This window comes from Nuphar pumila, chromosome 4 (genome assembly GCF_984573655.1).
Source record: "Nuphar pumila chromosome 4, dmNupPumi1.hap1.1, whole genome shotgun sequence".
In the NCBI taxonomy this organism is placed as follows: Eukaryota; Viridiplantae; Streptophyta; class Magnoliopsida; order Nymphaeales; family Nymphaeaceae; genus Nuphar; species Nuphar pumila.
The window spans coordinates 105,466,899-105,486,292 of record NC_143252.1 but is presented as its reverse complement, the minus strand read 5'-3'; the positions used below and the strand labels follow the sequence as shown (position 1 = coordinate 105,486,292).

At 40.2% G+C, this 19,394-nt stretch overlaps 1 protein-coding gene across 1 annotated transcript; it reads right to left on the bottom strand.

The window, feature by feature from the left end:
- Positions 1–544: 544 nt before the first annotated feature.
- Positions 545–1,396, bottom strand: LOC149840416 (uncharacterized). The gene has a single exon (XM_090005065.1). The coding sequence runs from the start codon at positions 1,394–1,396 to the stop codon at positions 701–703; it is 696 nt and encodes a 231-aa protein (XP_089861191.1). The 3' UTR covers positions 545–700.
- Between the last annotated feature and the right edge of the window lie 17,998 nt (positions 1,397–19,394).

Sequence of the window (19,394 nt, the reverse complement as noted above, 5' to 3'; positions counted from 1 at the left end):
AGGCCCGCTTTACTATATAGTACGGAATGCTGGGCTGCCAAGAGACATCATATTCAAAAAATGAGTGTAGCTGAGATGCGTATGCTGAGATGAATGTGTGAAAATACAATAAAAGATAAGATTCAGAACGAGGAGATACGTAAGAAGGTAGGCGTTGCACCCATTGAAAATAAGATGAGAGAGAATCGTTTACGGTGGTTTGGACATATTCGACGAAGGCCTAATGATGCTCCAGTTAGAAGGATGGAGAAATGGGAAAATATATTAGTTAAAAGAGGTCGGGGTAGGCCTAGGAAGACATGGATGGAGGTGATAAGAAAGGATATGAATGCTTTGAACCTCACCGAGGACATGGCATTGAATAGAAATGAATGGAGGAGAAGGATTCATGTGGAAGACCCATAATGATTTTCTTTGTTGGTTCATATCGCCGACCCCAACTGTTTTGGGATGAAGGCGTAGTTGTTGTTGTATAATTCCTCATAATCAACAATGCAGCACTACCAAAAAGCCAATAAATCATCCATTTATGTTAGAGCAATATTTTCTGATAATTAACGAGAAATTAACTATCAATTTACCGATAACTCTGCCAAGTCACAACCAGAATTTCCGTACAGTAGCATGATAAGTCATTGCTTCAGTACATAAAAAAATTCAGAGGCATAGAAATACACTCAAATGATGAAGAATCACCTATCTAATCATCCTCATCATCGTCTTCACCACCACTAATATCATCATCGTCGTCGTCATCCTCTTCACCACCAATAACATCATCATCATCGTCGTCATCGTCTTCATCATCGTCAATGTCGTTTTCCGACATCTGGAAAGGGCCGGATTGCATTGCCTGCCGCCTTGTCCAGGGAGGGAGGATGTTCTCCGGGTCGACCTCCGCCAAAGGATCGTCCGAGAGATCGCTGTAACCATCTTCGTCCCCACTGCCTCTTTCCTCGCTATCGTCATCGTCGTTCTCACTCTCAACCAAAACCTTCCCCTTTCCCTTATCCTTTACTACCTCTTTGCCCTTCCCATTTGCCGACGATCCCTTCCCCTTCTGATCAAAAACCTCATTTGTTTTTGGCTCTTCATCTTCGCAGTCAGAATCCGGACTGAATTCCTCCTCTTCTTCTCTGTCGTTGCCATCGCCGCCTCCGGAGTCGAATTCGAGCTCGGAATCGTCCTTGTCTGGCTCGTAGTGGTCGTTGTCGCTCACACGCCAGGATCTGGGCTCGCTTGTGTTCGATTTGGAGGTTTTTGTTGGGTTGGAGGGGAGGCTCTTCGCCTCCAAGAGGGTCGCCGGTTTCTTCCTTTCCCGGTCGTCAGAATTCTCCGTCTCCGCTTTCCTCTTCTCCGTTACGGCTTCCACAGCCTTCTTCCCGTCCTCCGACATCGCAGAGAGAGAGAGAGAGGTTTAGGGTTTCTCAGGGGTTTAGGGCGTTTTCTTTAGACAATGCGCTCCGGGGTTATGGAATTCCTGCCCACCGAGTGTTTGGATACTTTGGAGTTGTAAGTTGGAAACTCCCCAACTCAGCGTTTGGTTAGGGATTGAGATTGGTGTCGAAACGGCGATTGGCTAAACGTCTGACCTGTAGGTAGTATGGGAGTCAACGGGTCGGGTTTACCCGGAATCGACCCGTATCAAACTCTATAAGGTCCGGGTATGATGATAAATAAGAAAACCCTATTAAGACTTAGGTTCTGACCCGAAGGTTCAATTAATACATGGATCCAAGAATAGTTTGTAAAATTTTATACCAGAACAGGGTTCCACCCGAGTTCCAATTAAGACCTGCAATCTTTTAATGTAAAAATGATAAAATATATTATTTTACCGGGTATGGCCTGGGTCTGGTTCTATGCAGTTGCTATCGACTATCGTGGGCAGATTTGGTAAGCAGAAACTATATCTGATTATAATTGGATATGCCTATGGTTTTGATGACCAAATCTGATGGAATCCGGATTTAACCCACAGTTGAATACGATTACATGTAAAAAAGCAGATTTGGTATAAGCTTTTTATCATTCGAATCTGAATCCGTTTAAGCAACATTAGAGTATTAGCCACATCCAATTGGAATCCAAATCATTTAATTCCCTACTCCTAGTGCCCCTCTTGTAGGTAGGGATATCAATGGTTCGGATTCAGGTCTGATATCCAACCATCCCAAATATGCGGATTCACAACACAAACAGTATCCAATTAATAATCAGATTCAAAATACTGTACAAGTATTACACTCAAACCTGAATCCAGATCTGACAGACACTAAATGCCATATAATCTGATTTAAGTATTTAGACACAAATTCAATTTTTTATCTGAATATGAATTCAACTCCAAATTGGATTATGCAGTATCCAATAAAATAATTAAGTAGGATTCAGTAATGCCTATGCCTGAATTGAATCCAGGGACGTTTTGAGCAGATCCACACGGTCAAGACGATCTGGCTAAATGACCTGTTTTTGTTCATTATAATTTGAAACTTGCTGAGTTAGCGTAGTACTTTTTTTTTTTTTCTAGGCAAGCCGGGATTACCAGTTACACAACTATACCATTGGGTTTTGAACCTGCAACGTCCCAACACAAGGTGACGTGCACTAGCTGCTCCTATAGCCGCGCGCTATCCCCCTTCCCGTTCTCTCTCTGCTGGAACCCCACCACCTCCCACCTCCTGTTCTCTATCTGCTGCAGCTTTCACCAAAGCCCCTGCTCCACCCCTCCACTGGACCTACAGCCGCATGTTTGGGTAAGAATTGAAATTTCTATGATTTTTTTTTGTGATTTTATTTTGAAGAAATGCTGTTGATCTTATTGTTAGGTTTTTGATGCCCAAAATCAGTTCCGATATGGTCGTTTTTTACCCTAAAGCATGCTAGTATTGATCTTGGGTCAGATTTTGGGACTTTTTGGTTGATTAAAGGAGGGATTTGGTAAAGCATGTATTTAGAAGGCATATGAATCAAGAACTTAAATGTTCGGGTAAGATTTGGAATTTCTATGATTTTTTTTTTTTTGTGATTTTATTTTTAAGATATGCTGAGTTTGATATTATTGTTAGTTTTTGATGTCCAAAATCAGTTGCAATAAGGTCGTTTTTTACCTTAAAAAGCATGCTAGTATTGATCTTGGGTCAGATTTTGGGACTTTTTGGTTGATTGAAGGAGGGATTTCGTAAAGCATGTATTTATAAGGCATATGAATCAAGAACTTCAATGTTTTTAGCCTGTTTTTTTATAATGAATTCTGATTTTTTTTTTACTCTTCTGCTTTGAATTTACATATTCACATATACCCAACTCTTTGCAAGCTCGTATAACCTTCTATTTTGATTTTACTCTTCTGTTTTAAATCCGAGTTGCCAGTACCGGAAAGTGGAAGCAGAAAGCGGGAAGGAGGCACTTTTAAAATTTTAAGAAGCCAAAAGCGCGAGATGACTTAGAACCGAACCAGAAATTGTTTCTAAAGCGACATAAGAAGCGAAGAAAAAGTGAAAAAAGTAAGAAAAATAAGCTCTTATAGCCTTCTGCTTTGAATTTACTCTTCTACTTTCATTTTACATATGGTTGTCGCGCGTCGATAATTGAGAATTGTATCGAAGGGTAAGAAGATTTTGGGATCAATTTTGGGGAGTTTGTTCTGGTGGGTTCATTTGTTCCCTTTTACCTGCACAGACTCTTTATGTCAACATTTTACAAAGGTTGCTGCATGTGTCTTAATGGCAAGATAGCCATTGCAATTCATCGGTGACAACTGTGTGCTAGTGGTGTGAGCACTGCTTTTATTATTATTACTCCTTGTATTTTTAGAAAGAAAAGTTTGAGAGTTGTTCTGTGAATTTTTGTCTGTTGATGATTTAATCTGAAAAGGGCTTCCAGGAAGAAAAAATAATTCTTATAGGAAAATTGAGAAAAAAGAAAAACAGTTGAAAAAATGAACCATATACCAAGCTATGTTCTTCTCTGTTGTTTATTTATTTGATTAAATCTCATATCTCTTCAGAATTGCTTCATATGCTGCTTTTTTGCTAAAATAGAGTCATCAGTGTTAGGTGCAAGAAGGGTGGGGAGAGAGAATTTAAAAGAAGAAACGTGGGCTGTTTTGGAAAAAGTTGTTTTTGATGACGTGGAATAGTCCCATATTGATCGTGTTTGAGTTTGTTGTGGGATTTATAACCCACATGTAAACTCTTACACTTGTTCTTGAGAACAAGAGGTTGGGATGACTACCACACACATGCGCGTGCGCGCCAACCATGCCGGGCCGGGCTCGGGTTCGGGTAATTGGCCATTTAGGGCCATATCCAATCAAGACCAAAGTATCTTTTTGCTCAAAGTTTCTGTGGATGCTTGGATTCTTTAATGGGTTATGATAAATGATAAGGGGTCACGACTCCTCGTAGTCCATGTTCGTTAAAGAGTCATGTCTATTCAGATTTCGTAACGTATCTCGACTCTTCGAAGTCCGTTAACGGACCTCGACGCCTCGGATTTCGTAAGGGGATCCTTCCACGTTTCATAACCGTTCGTGGGTTATAAAAGCGTGGTTAGGGCTGGGGTTACAGACAGATCCTAGATGCACATAATTCTGAAGAGAGGTTCTGCGGTTTTCTCTTTCCCTGTTGCTCTCTCTCTCCTGAGTTATCCCGAAAGGGGTTTGTTCTGCAACTTCGGTTCGTGGAGATTGTTTTCGAAAGACGATCCGTCAGAGTGCACCGGTCTGATCGTCGAGGCTATTGTATCCTAGGAGAAGGACGCCAGACCCACTTTGCATTGTATCTGGGGGCGAATCTTCTCTAAGGGGAGTACTTTCGTACACCTTAGCCTTTTACACAGTATTAACATGCTTTTCTTGTTTTTATTGTGTTCTGTGCATCTACTTGTTCATATGCTGCTATCTGGATTTTGGTTTTATGCGAAAACCGCCATGCTTGCTCCCTGTTCTTGTTTCGATCGACTGTCAATCATGATTTTAATACTGATGTATTTCCTGCTTTATGTCATGATGTTGATTGTGAAACTGCGAGATCCGAAAAATGATCCAACAGTCTTAGAGAAGATTCTAAGCATGTCATCTTCCTCTGCTTTTGTACCAAAAGTGGACATGTCTGGTATGCCGGAAAAGTTTGCCGGTCAGAATTTCAAGCGTTGGCAGCAACGCATGAAAATCTGATTCACTACGATAGGGCTGTTGTCTATTCTGGAACTCGATTGCCCTTCGGTTTTTTATACTGATCCTGACCCTGCTGCTGTAACTGCGGCTGTAGAGTGGAAAGAAAAGGACAGTATATGTCGTGGTTGCATACTGTTGGCTCTGTCCAACACGTTGTTCGATGTGTAGTCTACTACTGCTAAGAGCCTATAGGATCAACTTGACAAAAAGTATAATACCGAAGACCAAGGTCTTGAAAAGTACTCAGTTGCCAAGTTTCTGAAATATCAGATGGTTGAGGGCAAGTCGGTCACTGAGCAGGCACACGAGTTTCTGTTGTTGCTCTATAGTTTGGCTGAGGCTGATATGAAACTTCCTGAGAAGTTTCAAGTTATGACCATCGTGAAAAAATTTCCTAAGTCTTGGGTAGACTTTGGTATGTCTCTCAAGCACCGTAGATGGAAGATTTCCCTAGATGATCTTATGGTAGCCATTGCTATTAAAGAATAGCATAAAAGCCAGAAACATGTCGTGATGCCAACTGAACAACCTAAGGTGAATATGATGACCGGATCTTTTAAGGGCAAGGGACAAAAAACTGAAATCTGCAATGAAAAAACAGTTTAAACCTAAGGCCAAAATCCAGAAAAAGACAGAATAAACAGTGCTGGAACTGTGAGCAGGTTGGGCACTGGGTTAAGGAATGTCATTCCAAGAAGGCCAAAGCTCATGGGATCACAAATGGAACGCCTCAAGTCAATATGGTGACTGAGGTTGTTGGGACCAATATTGGGCATGTTTCTGTTAACCTACAAATCTATCACGTTTATGAGCCAACTGAGTGACGGGTTGACACTGGGGCTAATGTACACGTTTGTGCTGATAAATCTGTCTTTATCTCATACCAGGCTGCTGCAGGCAGATCCGTGACTATGGGCAATTCAACGACTGCAAAGGTGTTAGGGATTGGACGCGTGGATCTGAAGTTTTCTTCAGGACGAGTTCTGTCTTTACACAGAGTGCACCATGTGCCTGTAGTTAGAAGAAACATTTTAAGTGGTTCATGCCTTGTTAGAGAGGGTTATGAATTTAACTTTAAATGTAATAAAGTTGTTATTTTACATTCTGGAACCTTTACTGGCCAGGGGTATTTAGATGATGGTTTGTTTAAACTTCGTGTTGAACACGTTTGCAGTGATAAATTAGAAAATGATGTTTCTTTTGATTCATTGTCTAATGTTGCATATAACATAGAATCATATGATTTGTGGCATAATAGATTAAGTCATGTGAATTTCAATTCTGTGAAATGCATGATGAACTTGAAAATGATTCCTAAACATTCCATTGATAAAAGTAAAAAATGTGAAATTTGTGTGCAAGCAAAACAATGTAGGAAACTATTCCATACGATTGTTAGAGATTCTGAAATATTGGATCTGGTGCACACAGATATCTGTGAGTTTAATGGAGTGTTAAACAGAAATCATAAAAAGTATTTTATCACTTTTATAGATGATGACACTAAATACTGTTATGTGTATCTACTAAAATCAAAAGATGAAGCTTTTGATAAGTTTCTTATTTTTAAGAATGAAACAGAAACACAATCTGGTAGAAAACTGAAAAGATTAAGGTCTGATAGAGGGAGATAATATACCTCTAACAAACTCGATGAATATTGCAAGTCTGTTGGCATAATTCATGAGTTTACTGCTTCATATTCTCCTCAATCTAATGGGATTGCAGAAAGAAAGAATAAAACCCTAGCTGACATGATAAATGCTCTACTTGGGAGTTCTGGATTACCTACCTATATATGGGGGGATGCTCTGAATACGGCTTGCCATATTCTGAATAGAGTTCCTCAGAAACATAAGAATAGTAGCCATTTTGAACTCTGGAGAAATAGAAAATCTAGCTTGAAATACCTTAAAGTGTGGGGGTGCCTTGCAAAGGTACTTGTCCTAGAGCACAACAGGAAGAAGCTGAGTCCTAAAATCGTAGATGATGTCTTTTGGGATTATGTAGAGAACAATTATGCATACAAGTTCTTAGTAATTAAGTCTGAGATATCTGACATAGATGTAAACTCTATTGTTGAGCTTCGAGAAGCTACATTCTTTGAGGATGTATTTTCCATGAAAGTTGATGTACTTCAGAATCTTTCTTCTTTAGATATACCTTCAACTTCTGGTTTCATTCCCGAACATGTGCAAAAGATGACAAATGTGGAGGTGATATCATCTTGTTCTCATCCTAGACCAATTGAGTCTGAGGAAGTGGCTGAACCTAGAAGGAGTAAGATACATCGGATTACCAAGGATTTGGGAAGTGATTTTATCACTTACCTTATCAAGAATGATCCTCCCACTTTCCGAGATGTAATGACTTCACCTGAAGCGATGCATTGGAAAGAAGTCATAAAGAGTGAAATGAACTCCATTGTCTCTAATGGCACTTGGGAACTGTTTGACCTCCCTCGTGGTAGTTTCACAATTGGGTGCAAATAGATCTTTAAGAAGAAGTTGAAACCAGATGGATCCATTGACAAGTATAAGGCGAGACTGGTTGCCAAGGGGTTCAAACAAAAGGAGGGAATAGATTACTTTGACACCTATTCTCCGGTTACCTGGATGACCACTATTAGGGTGCTCATTGCACTGGCTTTCATTTATGATCTCTCTGTCCATCAAATGGATGTGAAGACCGCTTTCTTGCATGACGATTTTGAAGAAAAGATCTATATGGATCAACCTGAGGGTTATGTGACTCCTGATAATGAAAACAAAGTTTGTAAACTTGTTAAGTCATTATATGAACTAAAACAAACCCCTAAACAATGACATGAGATGTTTGATAATATTATTTTATCATTTGGCTTTGTTGCCAATGAATCTGATAAGTGCGTTTATTGCAAAGTTAAAAGTGATGGTTGTATTATATTATGCCTGTATGTAGATGATATTCTATTGTTTGGTTCCAATATGTGAATTGTAAATGAGACAAAGTCATTTCCTAGTCGTAAGTTTGATATGAAGGATATGTGTGTTGCAAATGTGATCTTAGGCTTAAAGCTGACTCGTTCAGCTGAGAGAATAGTCATTTCTCAATCTCACTTTGTTGAGAAAGTACTTGAGAAATTTGGCTATAACCAAGGGAGATATGTAGCAACTCCATATGACCCTTCTATTCCTCTTCATAAGAATACGACTGGTGTTCCTGTGTCTCAATTGAGGTATTCCCAGTTTATTGAAAGTTTGATGTATCTAGCAAATTGCACGAGACCAGATATTTTGTTCTCCGTGACAAAATTAAGTAGATATACAAGTTGTCTAAATCGCACTCATTGAAAGGCATTGGACATGTTACTTAGGTACCTGAAAGAAACTATTTTCTTAAGTTTGCATTACAAGAGATTCCCTGCAGTTCTTGAGGGATATAGTGATGTGAGCTGGATAGCCATGAACTATGAGAGTTATGGCGTGACAGAATATGTATTTACCTTGGGTGGCGGCGCAGTCGCCTGGAGATCAGTAAAACAGACCATCTTGTCTCGGTCTACTTTTGAGGTTGAACTCTGTGCTTTAGATATCACAGGATTGGAAGCTGAATGGTTGAATGGACTTCTTGATGAACTTCCTTTAATGTGCAAACCAATTCCTGCTATATCTGTGCATTGTGACAATATGGCCACAATTGCAAAGATTAAAAGTACAAAATATAATCAAAAGCAGAGAAGACACATCCAAGTCAGAATAAAATCTGTAAGGGAACTGATGTCTCAGTTAGTGGTTGCTGTGGACTATGTTGGATCCAAAGAGAACACAACTGATCCATTAACGAAAGGACTAGATAAATCATTAGTCCTGAAATCCAGAGAGAGGATGAGACTGAAACCCATTAGTAGTTCATCTACTGTAGCAACCCAACCTATCTGAGTGGAGATCCCACAAAGTAGGTTCAATGTGGTAATAATAAGCTGAAAGGTGAACTAGATAGCACCTTATTTATGAGATACTATGTATCTGTGTTTGTTCCTCTGATTACTCTGGAAAGGTGTTTTAGCTGCAAGTTTAGGAATAGTTAAAACTCTGAATGAGTTCAAAGCCTTCTAAGCGAGATGTTAGCAGTGCATCTCTGGAGAAGCCCACCTATGTGAGTGTGACTGTGTGGCCGCAGTTTAAGGAATTGGGTTATTCCTGAAGTCACTCATGAAACAGGATTCAGGCGCATGGCCTTTAACGCGCCGCCCCTAAAGATTACAACCAGAACCTTTATCTTGCTGTTGCTAACGGACACTCCTACACCAAAGGTTCAAGTTCAAGACTTCAGTTCACTTCGTTCCTCTGGGGGGTAAAGTTAGTCAACTAAGGTAGTGGTTCAAACCGGAAGGTACCATTACTGAAAGCATGATATGTCCTGCTGCAGATTGTCTCATCTTGCATCTTGGTTTCCTCCCGTTTCATTCTTTGAATTTGTGGGGGAATGTTAGGTGTAAGAAGAGTGAGGAGAGAGAATTCAAAAGAAGAAACGTGGGTTGTTTTGGAAAAAGTTGGTTTTGATGACGTGAAATAGTCCCATATTGATCGTGTTTGAGTTTGTTGTGGGATTTATAACCCACATGTAAACTCTTACACTTGTTCCTGAGAACAAGAGGTTGGGATGACTACCACATACACGCGCGCCCGCTCGCCCGTCGTGTCGAGCCAAGCTGAGCTGGGCCAAGCCGGGCTCAAGATCGGATTCGGGTTCGAGTTCGGGTTCGGGTAATTGGCCCTTTAGGGCCATATCCAATCAAGACCAAAGTATCTTTTTGCTCAAAGTTTCTGTGGATGTTTGAATTCTTTAATGGGTTATGAGAAATGATAACGGGTCACGACTCCTCGTAGTTCATGTCCGTTAAAGAGTCATGTCTATTCAGATTCCGTAATGTATCTTGACTCTTCGAAGTCCGTTAACGGACCTCGATGCCTCAGATTCCGTAAGGGGCTCCTTCCATGTTTCATAACCGTTCGTGGGTTATAAAAGCGTGGTTAGGGCTGGGGTTACAGACAGATCATAGACGGACAGAATTCTGAAGAGAGGCTCTGCGGTTTTCTCTTTTCTTGTTGCTCTTTCTCTCTCTACTGAGTTATCCCAAAAGGGGTTTGTTCTGCAACTTCAGTTCATGGAGGTTGTTTTCGAAGGATGATCTGTCGGAGTGCACCGGTCTGATTGTCGAGGCTATTGTATCCTGGGGGAAGGACGTCAGACCCTGTTTGCACTGTATGTGGGGGTGAATCTTCTTTAAGGGAAGTACTTTCATACGCCTTAGCCTTTTACACAGTATTAACATGCTTTTCTTGTTTTTATTGTGTTTTGTGCATCTACTTGTTCATATGCTGCTATCTGGATTTTGGTTTTATGCGGAAACCGTCATGCTTGCTTCCTGTTCTTGTTTCGATCGACTATCAATCATGATTTCAATTCTGCTGTATTTCCTGCTTTATGTCATGATATTGATTGTGAAACTGCGTGATCCGAAAAATGATCCAACAATCAACACCTTACAAATAGGGTCATGTTGTTACAACATTCATGTTCAACTTGCAGATATATTAATTCTCTTATAAATATGTAAACATAGATATGTCTTGTATAATGTAGATACCAATCTTCATTATTGTAAATAGTGCATTGTGTTGATCTTACTTATTTCTTCAAGCATATTTCTCCCTAAACTGATTATCTCTTCTTGGATTCACTAGAACCTTCTTGTTGGGAAATGGATGTCATGAGATTATGTTTCTATACATACTTGATACACCTAAGGTTGGGCCTCGGGTCAAGTACCTGAGCCAAGATAGGCCAGGTTTGGCCGCCTACTGCAGCATGAGACCGATAAGAATTGGACCAGACCCGGCTCAAGTAGTAACGGGCTAGGCTTGAGTAGGGCCAAAATAAGACCTACCTAGGCCTCAGCCTGGCAAGAGCCCGGCCCAGCCCAAATCTGACAAGAGTTTTGTCAGCTTCGTCAGGCCTGGGTCTGGGTTTGGTGTCGTGTTGGATTGTGATAATCTTATTTTATATGGACAAATAGTAAAAATAGTGTAAATGAAAATTTTGAAAATGCTAGGAGAAATATACCTAACATTAATAAGTTGGCATGTGACTGTAATTTAGTGACGTAACTACTAACCAAATGTCAAAACATGCAAAATTTTGAATGGAGGTTATCATATTTTTTAGACTATACTAATATGTCAGGCATAGTGGTCAGCTGATAACTACTGTGCATAAAATGTTTGAATGATTCCACAAAAAAAAAATCATGAATGGGAGCTTACTTGTGAAACTTTTGATGTCAATAAAATAATCTATATTTACAATGTGAAAACAATATCAAGTGTCCAAAATAGTAACCATTGGTAATTAGAGAAGGTGGAATACTTGACCTTATTAAAAAAAGAGTTCCATGTGAACCATTCATGCTCAAATAAATGAATTAAAATTTTGCTTTTGTCATTATAATTTCAAAAGGTGGAATACTTGTCATACTCTCTCTCATGTATAATTTTTGTTTGTGTAATTTTTAAGCTAGTGATTGAAAACAAGAAGCAGTTAGTCACTGTGGATGATAGAAGTTGGATTCAAGATGATAGATATTTATATATGCCAACAAATAAGATTATGTTATTTGGAAATAAAAAAGAGAAAAAAAGAGGAACCCCAATAGCTATTGAAAGATGAGTTCATTAAGAATTATAATGAGGCCTATTAAGTGAGATTAATATAACTATTAATTCTAGTTTAATGGCTAGAATTAATCCAATCCTTCATGATTGCCTATATAAAACCATGGTCATGAGAAGCAATTTGTGAGCTCCTTTGGAGGCTTGTGAAGGATCTCACCCTTAGAGATGGGCTAAATAACTCAAATAGATAAAAACATGTGTCTTCACATAGATGAAGGTTCGAGTCCTAATGACATGCCATCAATACCGAGTTTAGAAACCATCGAGTTCCAACATTGATATCAAAGCCATGAGATGACAGGACTGTCATCGGTGCCACCTGTTTCCAGGCGATAAGCGTCATGTGCTCCTACAACTAGGTCAATGGCGTTCCTACCTAAGAAACAACACCTTTTTGCTGTGTTGTACAATTTCCAGAACAGATCAAATCTCACTACGACCTGCATGGCTTTTCATGAGGTGGTGGAGGTGCGATATAGGCTCAGATTTGTCGATCATAGGACAAATTCGGCTATTAAAGACTCAGATATGCTGGTCAAAGGCCAGATCCAATCGGTGTGGTTTCAGATGTGCCAAAGAGAAAAAAAAAGGAAATAAGATCGGTCTGTTGTAAAAATCTCCTTTGAAAAAAAAGAGGGCCATCAGAGGAGCATCTCGGATATGTCTGACAGAGGGCAAGTCCGACCGGTACAGGTTTGTATCGACCATCGAAACTGCAATGTTGATCAGAACAGATATGGATTGACCGACAAAAGGTCATATATTCTAGTTGCTGATCCAACCCTAGCACAGGGAGTTTGGCCGATCGTGAAAAATGATGGACGATCTGGTGCAAAGAGAGAGAGAGAGAGAGAGAGAGAGAGAGAGAGAGAGAGAGAGAGAGAGAGAGAGAGAGAGAGATACCTGAGGCCACTTGCGTGCTCATGCGTCTGCAGACAAAGGAGGACCCTCTGCTCTCACTCTCCCTCAGGTCCCAGGTGGGTGGCAAGGACCGTAGAGAGGCTGCTCCCCTCTCTTTCGGTTGCTCATAACGGGAGATGCTAGAGAAGTCCTTTGTGATCCGTTCGACATACATAAGAGGTTGGGTCTTCGAATCGGACATCATCGACTGGTGTAGAAAGAGGCAGTCATCCAGTTGCTGTAAAAGGCATCGACCCACATGTGTGGCTGCAAGAAGTGGCATCGGCTGATGGCCACTTACGAAGGATGAAACTTCGTTTGTAATTCCCCTCTCCTCTCTTGGTTTATCCTCGAGCTGCAGGTGGTAAAGAACCACTACACGATTCACCTCCCCTCTCTCGGTTTAACCCTCTGATGCAGACTGTGGAGAATTGCCGGACGTCTGCATTACGAGGGAGATTGCTGGTCAGCAATATGCGGTAGAAGCCCACCTGCTGCCGATGGTGAGCATTTTGCTTCGGTGGTTGTTCCCTTCCTCTTTTCTCTCAAGTTTTTCTCTCTTTCATAAAAAAGGAGAAACCTTAATAGGTTCCCTCTTTCATGAGTAAGGGTGAAAGGAAAAATAGAAAAAAAAAGAGACCAAATTGATCCAAACTTTATTGGATCTATTGAAATTGGAATGAATTTGGTTGAACATGAATAGATCCGGTTGAGTCACTTTGGTTCCGATCAAACCTGATTGGATCTGGGTACTAGTAATCAAGTACAACAAACTCAAAGATGCAATTGAACCAGATTGGATCTAATGGACCAGTTGGAAACCAATTGAATCAGTGGGATTGGAACTGAAACTGGATCGATTATCAATGCCGAATCCATGAACAGGTATGATGGACTATTGCTTGCACAATATAAAAGTTAGTCCTCAAGCTTTATTTATTATTTTATTTGGATCTATGATCAATTGTCTTACTTTAATAGATTATCTTCTAAGTTTTGAGGTTATTTAGGTGTTGAGTCAATACCTTCACATGGATCAAGTATGGAGATTTAGTTTTAAAATTGATTTTGTCGCAATGTGATATGAACCTAGCTATGGCTCGAATGAAATCTATACATGGTACAAGTGAGTTGGATCTATATTGGCACCATGAGATCCAATAATATTTTTTTGGTATGCTTTATGCATGGTCTATGTTTTGGATTCAGTGATTTACATTTGATCCAAGGTTAAGTGATGGGTCTAACTAGTTATATACTGGATATATTTGGATCCACATATATAATGGATTTGGACTACAGTCAAATCCCTGCAACCCATGGTTTTGCTTAAACGTGCGTATGGATCCATTTTTTACTATGAATCATATTGGAGTTGATGATAGTGTCTCAAGTCAGATTTTGATATGGACTTATATAAATCCAATAGATTTAGATATAGATTTTTGTTTGGATTTGTTAATGGATCTGAATTTATATGTTCGCAGGCTTGTGGTTTGATTGTTTATTATTATTTTTGATAAGATTAAATCCTTGAAAAATGAAAGAGCCTGTAATATTTAACATATCCAAATGGTTATGGGATAAAAAAAATAACATCCATTGAATATGGATATTGTATATATCTAAATTGAATAGGACTTAAACTTTACTTTTTAATGCATGTTACTTTTAGTTTGTGATATCTTAATGCACATATTGCTTAATTACAATACGTTGAAAAAGTGAGAACTGAATTACAATTTGCACATGCATGTAAATATTTATTTGCATATGTTGATAAATAATCATCATAAATTATGGTCCCTACGGTTTGCTTGTATGAATGCATGAAGGGATGGTTTTTTCAAGCTTTAGAAGCTTTATGCATATGTGCGTCAATGAGTTGGGTTTACTCAGACTCGACCCGTATCAAACCTTATAGGGTCGGAGTATGATGATAAATAAGAAAACTTGATTAAGACCCAAGTTTAGATTAATAGATGGAGTCGAGTATAGTTTGTGAAATTTTATACCAAACTCAGGCTCGATCGAGTTTCGATTAAGACCCACAAAATTTTCAATGTAAAAATAATAAAAAATATTATTTTACCGGGTATGGCTTGGGTCTAGTTCATGTAGTTCTTATCAGGTTTGGGTATGGTTTCTCTTATGGCGGGTTGAATTAGGCCCATGTTCAGACCTGATCCCATACTTGAAAATTAGGGTCTGGTTTGGTTTTACTTGGGTCCAAACCAAACCCGACCCGTTAACACATTTATTTATGTATAGTATGCAACGTGATATTATTTATAATTATATTTATAACTGTTTAGATCTAGATATATTGATCCAAAATGATGAGGTGGTGGTTAACCCGACGAGAGTTAAAACATGTTGCATGTGGTGATGATGCACATGAATAGTGAGCATATTGACTATGGTGAAATCTTAAAAAAGTGAGAGCATTTATCATGTTTGACAAATTATGCTTTTACATAAATCTATAATACTTCAATAGTATGCATGTCGACTTTGTGCAAAGTTATTAACACACGATGATGTCCTATAGTATGGTCATGAAAGAGCAATTTGAAACCCTATGATAAGGCCAAAAATGTTGCCCGTGGTGTAGAAATAATGAATGTCGTCTAGATTAGCCGCTTCACAAGAGTTTTGAAGTTAGAACTTGTCAACGAGCAATAAGGCATGAGAAACTCATATCGTTGTGTAAAATTAATGCATGAAATGACCATAATGGAAGAAAAATCAACTTAATTTGTGAATATCCTTATGATGGCATGATTAAACTTATATCGTATGTGGAAAGAATCATGGTTCATATGATGATGAAAACATACCATGACTCTAGGTAATAACCCATAACATATATGAAAACTTCATACTTACGCTACAAGAAAAATACTAATTAGCGACGAACATTTGAGACATACAAAATCTGTCGTCAATTGGCGATGGAGTAGCAAGAAAAAGATATTCGTCGCTAAAATATTGTTTATTTACGATTTTAGCGACAGAAAATATTTTGTCGATAATCCATCGCTACGTTGCGACGGATTAGCGATGAATTTTATTTCGTCACCATATCCGTTGCAACTTAGCGACGGATCAACGACAAACTATTGCGTCGCTAAGTTGTCACCAAATAGCGATGACTTAGCGATGAAATTTGGCCATTGTGAATCCGTCACTAATTTTCCCGTAAATCCCTATTTTTTTCCTTTCTTTCTCTTCTCTGTTTCATCTCCATCGCGTTTCTCCAGCCCGCCTCCCGTCTACCCTCGGCCCTCCAGTCGCCCCCTGGCCCACCTCCCGTCACCCCCCGGCCCGCCTCCCGTCCCCCCTCCCGTCGCCCTCCAGCCTGCCTCCTATGGGCCCCCGGTCCGACGCTCGTCGCCCCCCGGCCTGCTGCCCCTCCCCCATCGCCCGACGCTCCCCCGTCACCCGACGCTCCCCCTTCGCTGACCTCCCCCTTCGCCGATGCCCGACGCTCAGGTAACCCCCGACTCCTCTGTCTCTTTCTGTCGACCTCCCCCTTCGTCGACACCCGATGCTCAGGCTGGCCATTACATTTTTCGTCGGGGAGGGGCCGAGCCCCCTGCCTGTGTTACGAGAGTCGCAGGAGGGGCTCGGTCCCTCCCTATATTTTTTTCGTCAGAGAGGGGCCGAGCGCCCTCCCTGTGTTATGGGAGTCGTGGGAGGGGCTTGACCCCCTCCCTATGTTTTTTCGTCAAGGAGGGGCCGAGCCCCCTCCCTGTGTTAAGGGAGTCGCGGGAGGGGCTCGCCCCCCTCCCTATATTTTTTTTGTCAGAGACGGGCCAAGCCCGAGAGTCACGAGAGGGGCTCAACCCCCTCCCTATGTTTTTTTCGTCAAGGAGGGGTCGAGCCCTCTCCCTGTGTTACGGGAGTCGCGGGAGGGGTAGAGCCCCCTCCCTGTGTTACGGGAGGGGCTCGGCCCCCTCCCATTTTTTTTTGTCAGGGAGGGGTCGAGCCCCCTTCCTGTCTTACAGGATGCCTGGGAGGGGCTCGACCCCTCCCCTTTTTTTCTGCTAGGGAGGGGTCGAGCCCCCTCCCTATCTTACGGGATGACCGGGAGGGGCTCAGCCCCCTCCCCCCCCCCCTTTTTTTACCCCTTTTTTTGTCAGGGAGGGGCCGAGCCCCCTCCCTTTTTTTCGCCAGGGAGGGGTCGAGATCCCTCCCTATTTTGTTTTGTATATATGTGTTTTGCAGATACGTTGCTGAGCTAATTGCGCGATGCTTAGTGCTAAGCATCACATGTGACTAAAAATGCAATGCAAAAAGAAATAAGAAAAAAATGTAAAGGCAAAAGTAATTCAAATAGGGTAAATACCCGTGGTGAGTAAGTGATGCAAGCGCATGATATGTCATTTAATTTATTAGATGCAACACTTTTTTGTTCACACACTCATTTAGTTGTGGATATCTAAGATTTTTTTGATGGAGTTTGGAAATCATGCTGAGCATGATTTTAATGTATGAGAATAGAAGTTTTATTTTTGGAGTATGGATTTCATGCTAGGCATGATAGTAGTTAGCAGGATATTGGAGTGTGTTTGTTGCAGGTACATGTTTGATATTATTTTAATATGAATGATTTGAATGTATTGCAATGTTTAATGTGTCTGTATTCATGCTTGCATGAACTTATTTTTCATTTGATTATGCATTCCATGTAAAATTGTATTATGAATTTTTTGTTCAAATGAATGTATCATTTTATGTAATGTAATTTCTAAATATCCTTGTGATATGTATAAATATAATGTGATGGTGTTACACTCAAAAATCTACGTATTACTTTAAACAAAAAATTACTCATAAACAATCACCAAACAATAATTAATAGATAAATTAGATATTTGTTTCATCATAGCATTTATTAAGATTCTCTTTTAACTGATGATGATAATATCTGTAATATTATAGGACAAAATGGCTACAAACCGTGAATGGATGTACCGTAGGATAGTTGATAATGAGATGTCGCATAAATATATGGATGGTGTTGACAATTTTATTGAATTCGCAACGGCAAGTGTCAGTACAGTGGATCCCACCGGCCGAATCAGATGCCCCTGCACGATGTGTAAGAACAATCGATTTGTAGAACCTCATGACGTTAGACATCACCTATACATGAAGGGTTTTGTTAGTGGTTATCAGAATTGGATGCTCTATGGTGAAGAATTTTAGAATAATTTTGATGCACGGGTAAATGTGGTGCACGATAATCCATATGTGGATTTGATATTTGATGTCGTAGGACCAGAAATGGGTTCTGCTATGGGACATAGTGATGCACCAACCAGGTTAGAGGAAGAAGCAACAAACGACGCAACTAGTACATTTTATGACTTAGAGATGCTGATGAGCCCCTGTGGAATGATTGTGAGATTCACACTATCTTGTCTGCAGTTCTTCAACTACTGAATTTCAAGTCAGAGTATAATTTGAGCTAATCATGTTTTGACTGTTTGTGCTCTATTGTGAAGAGTATGTTGCCCAAAGATGAGAAATTGCCACAAAATCTCTACAGTGCGAAGGTTATGGTCAATGCTATAGGTATGGGGTATCAAAAGATAGATGTTTGTCTCAATCACCGCATGTATTTCAAAGATCAAGAAAATAGCAGATCATGTCCATTATGTTGACATCATCGGTTCAAGCCAAAGACAAAGGGAAATGGTAGCACAAGGTCAACAGAAGTGTCATATAAGTCACTCTGCTACTTCCTTCTCACCCCTAGATTGCAACGACTTTATATGTCTTCGAGGACAGCTAAACAAATGATATGGCATGCAGATAAAGTTCGACATGATGAAGACAAGATCACACATCCTGTAGACGCAGAAGCTTGGAGGTGCTTTGATCGTACTCATTAGAACTTCGCTTTGGAAGTGAGAAATGTTAGGTTAGGTTTATGTATAAATGAATTTAATTCATTTGGAGGTAGATCAACCCCATACTCTTGTTAACCGGTATTTGTCACCCCATACAACCTTCCTTTAAGCTTGTGTATGAAGCATCAAAATCTTTTCTTGTCTCTATTGATCCCTGGTTCGACGTCTCTGGGCTAAAATCTTGATGTATATTTAAGGTCATTGATTGATGAACTGAAAATACTGTGGGATGACGGTGTTGTCGCGTACGATACCCACAAAAAACAAAACTTCAATATGAATATTATTGTTCTATGGATGATCAGTGACTTCCCTACATATGGTATGTTATCTAGTTTGAGCACACGTGGGAGGTTGGCATGTCCGTACTGCATGGAGGATACAAAATCGTTTAGATTGACGCGTGGAAGGAAGCCAGGCAGTTTGTAAGGTGAAGTCTAAACTATACTCCGAGTATGATCAGTTACAGGAAGACAAGATTGCTTAAGAGGGTGATTACTATCAATCAGATGATATGTATGACTTCTCTTATGGTCACAATGTCGCACATCGTATGCATGTCATATCATTATTGTTCGATGGCACATGCATGGAAGAATGTGATCCAAATGATATACCAAGTGGATGAGCCCTAAATGAAGAAGAAGAAGATGATGGCGAAGATGAGGAGGAGGA

Excerpts from the sequence above, each read along its gene's own strand:
- LOC149840416 (XM_090005065.1), bottom strand. The coding sequence starts at position 1,396 with ATGTCGGAGGACGGGAAGAAGGCTGTGGAAGCCGTAACGGAGAAGAGG.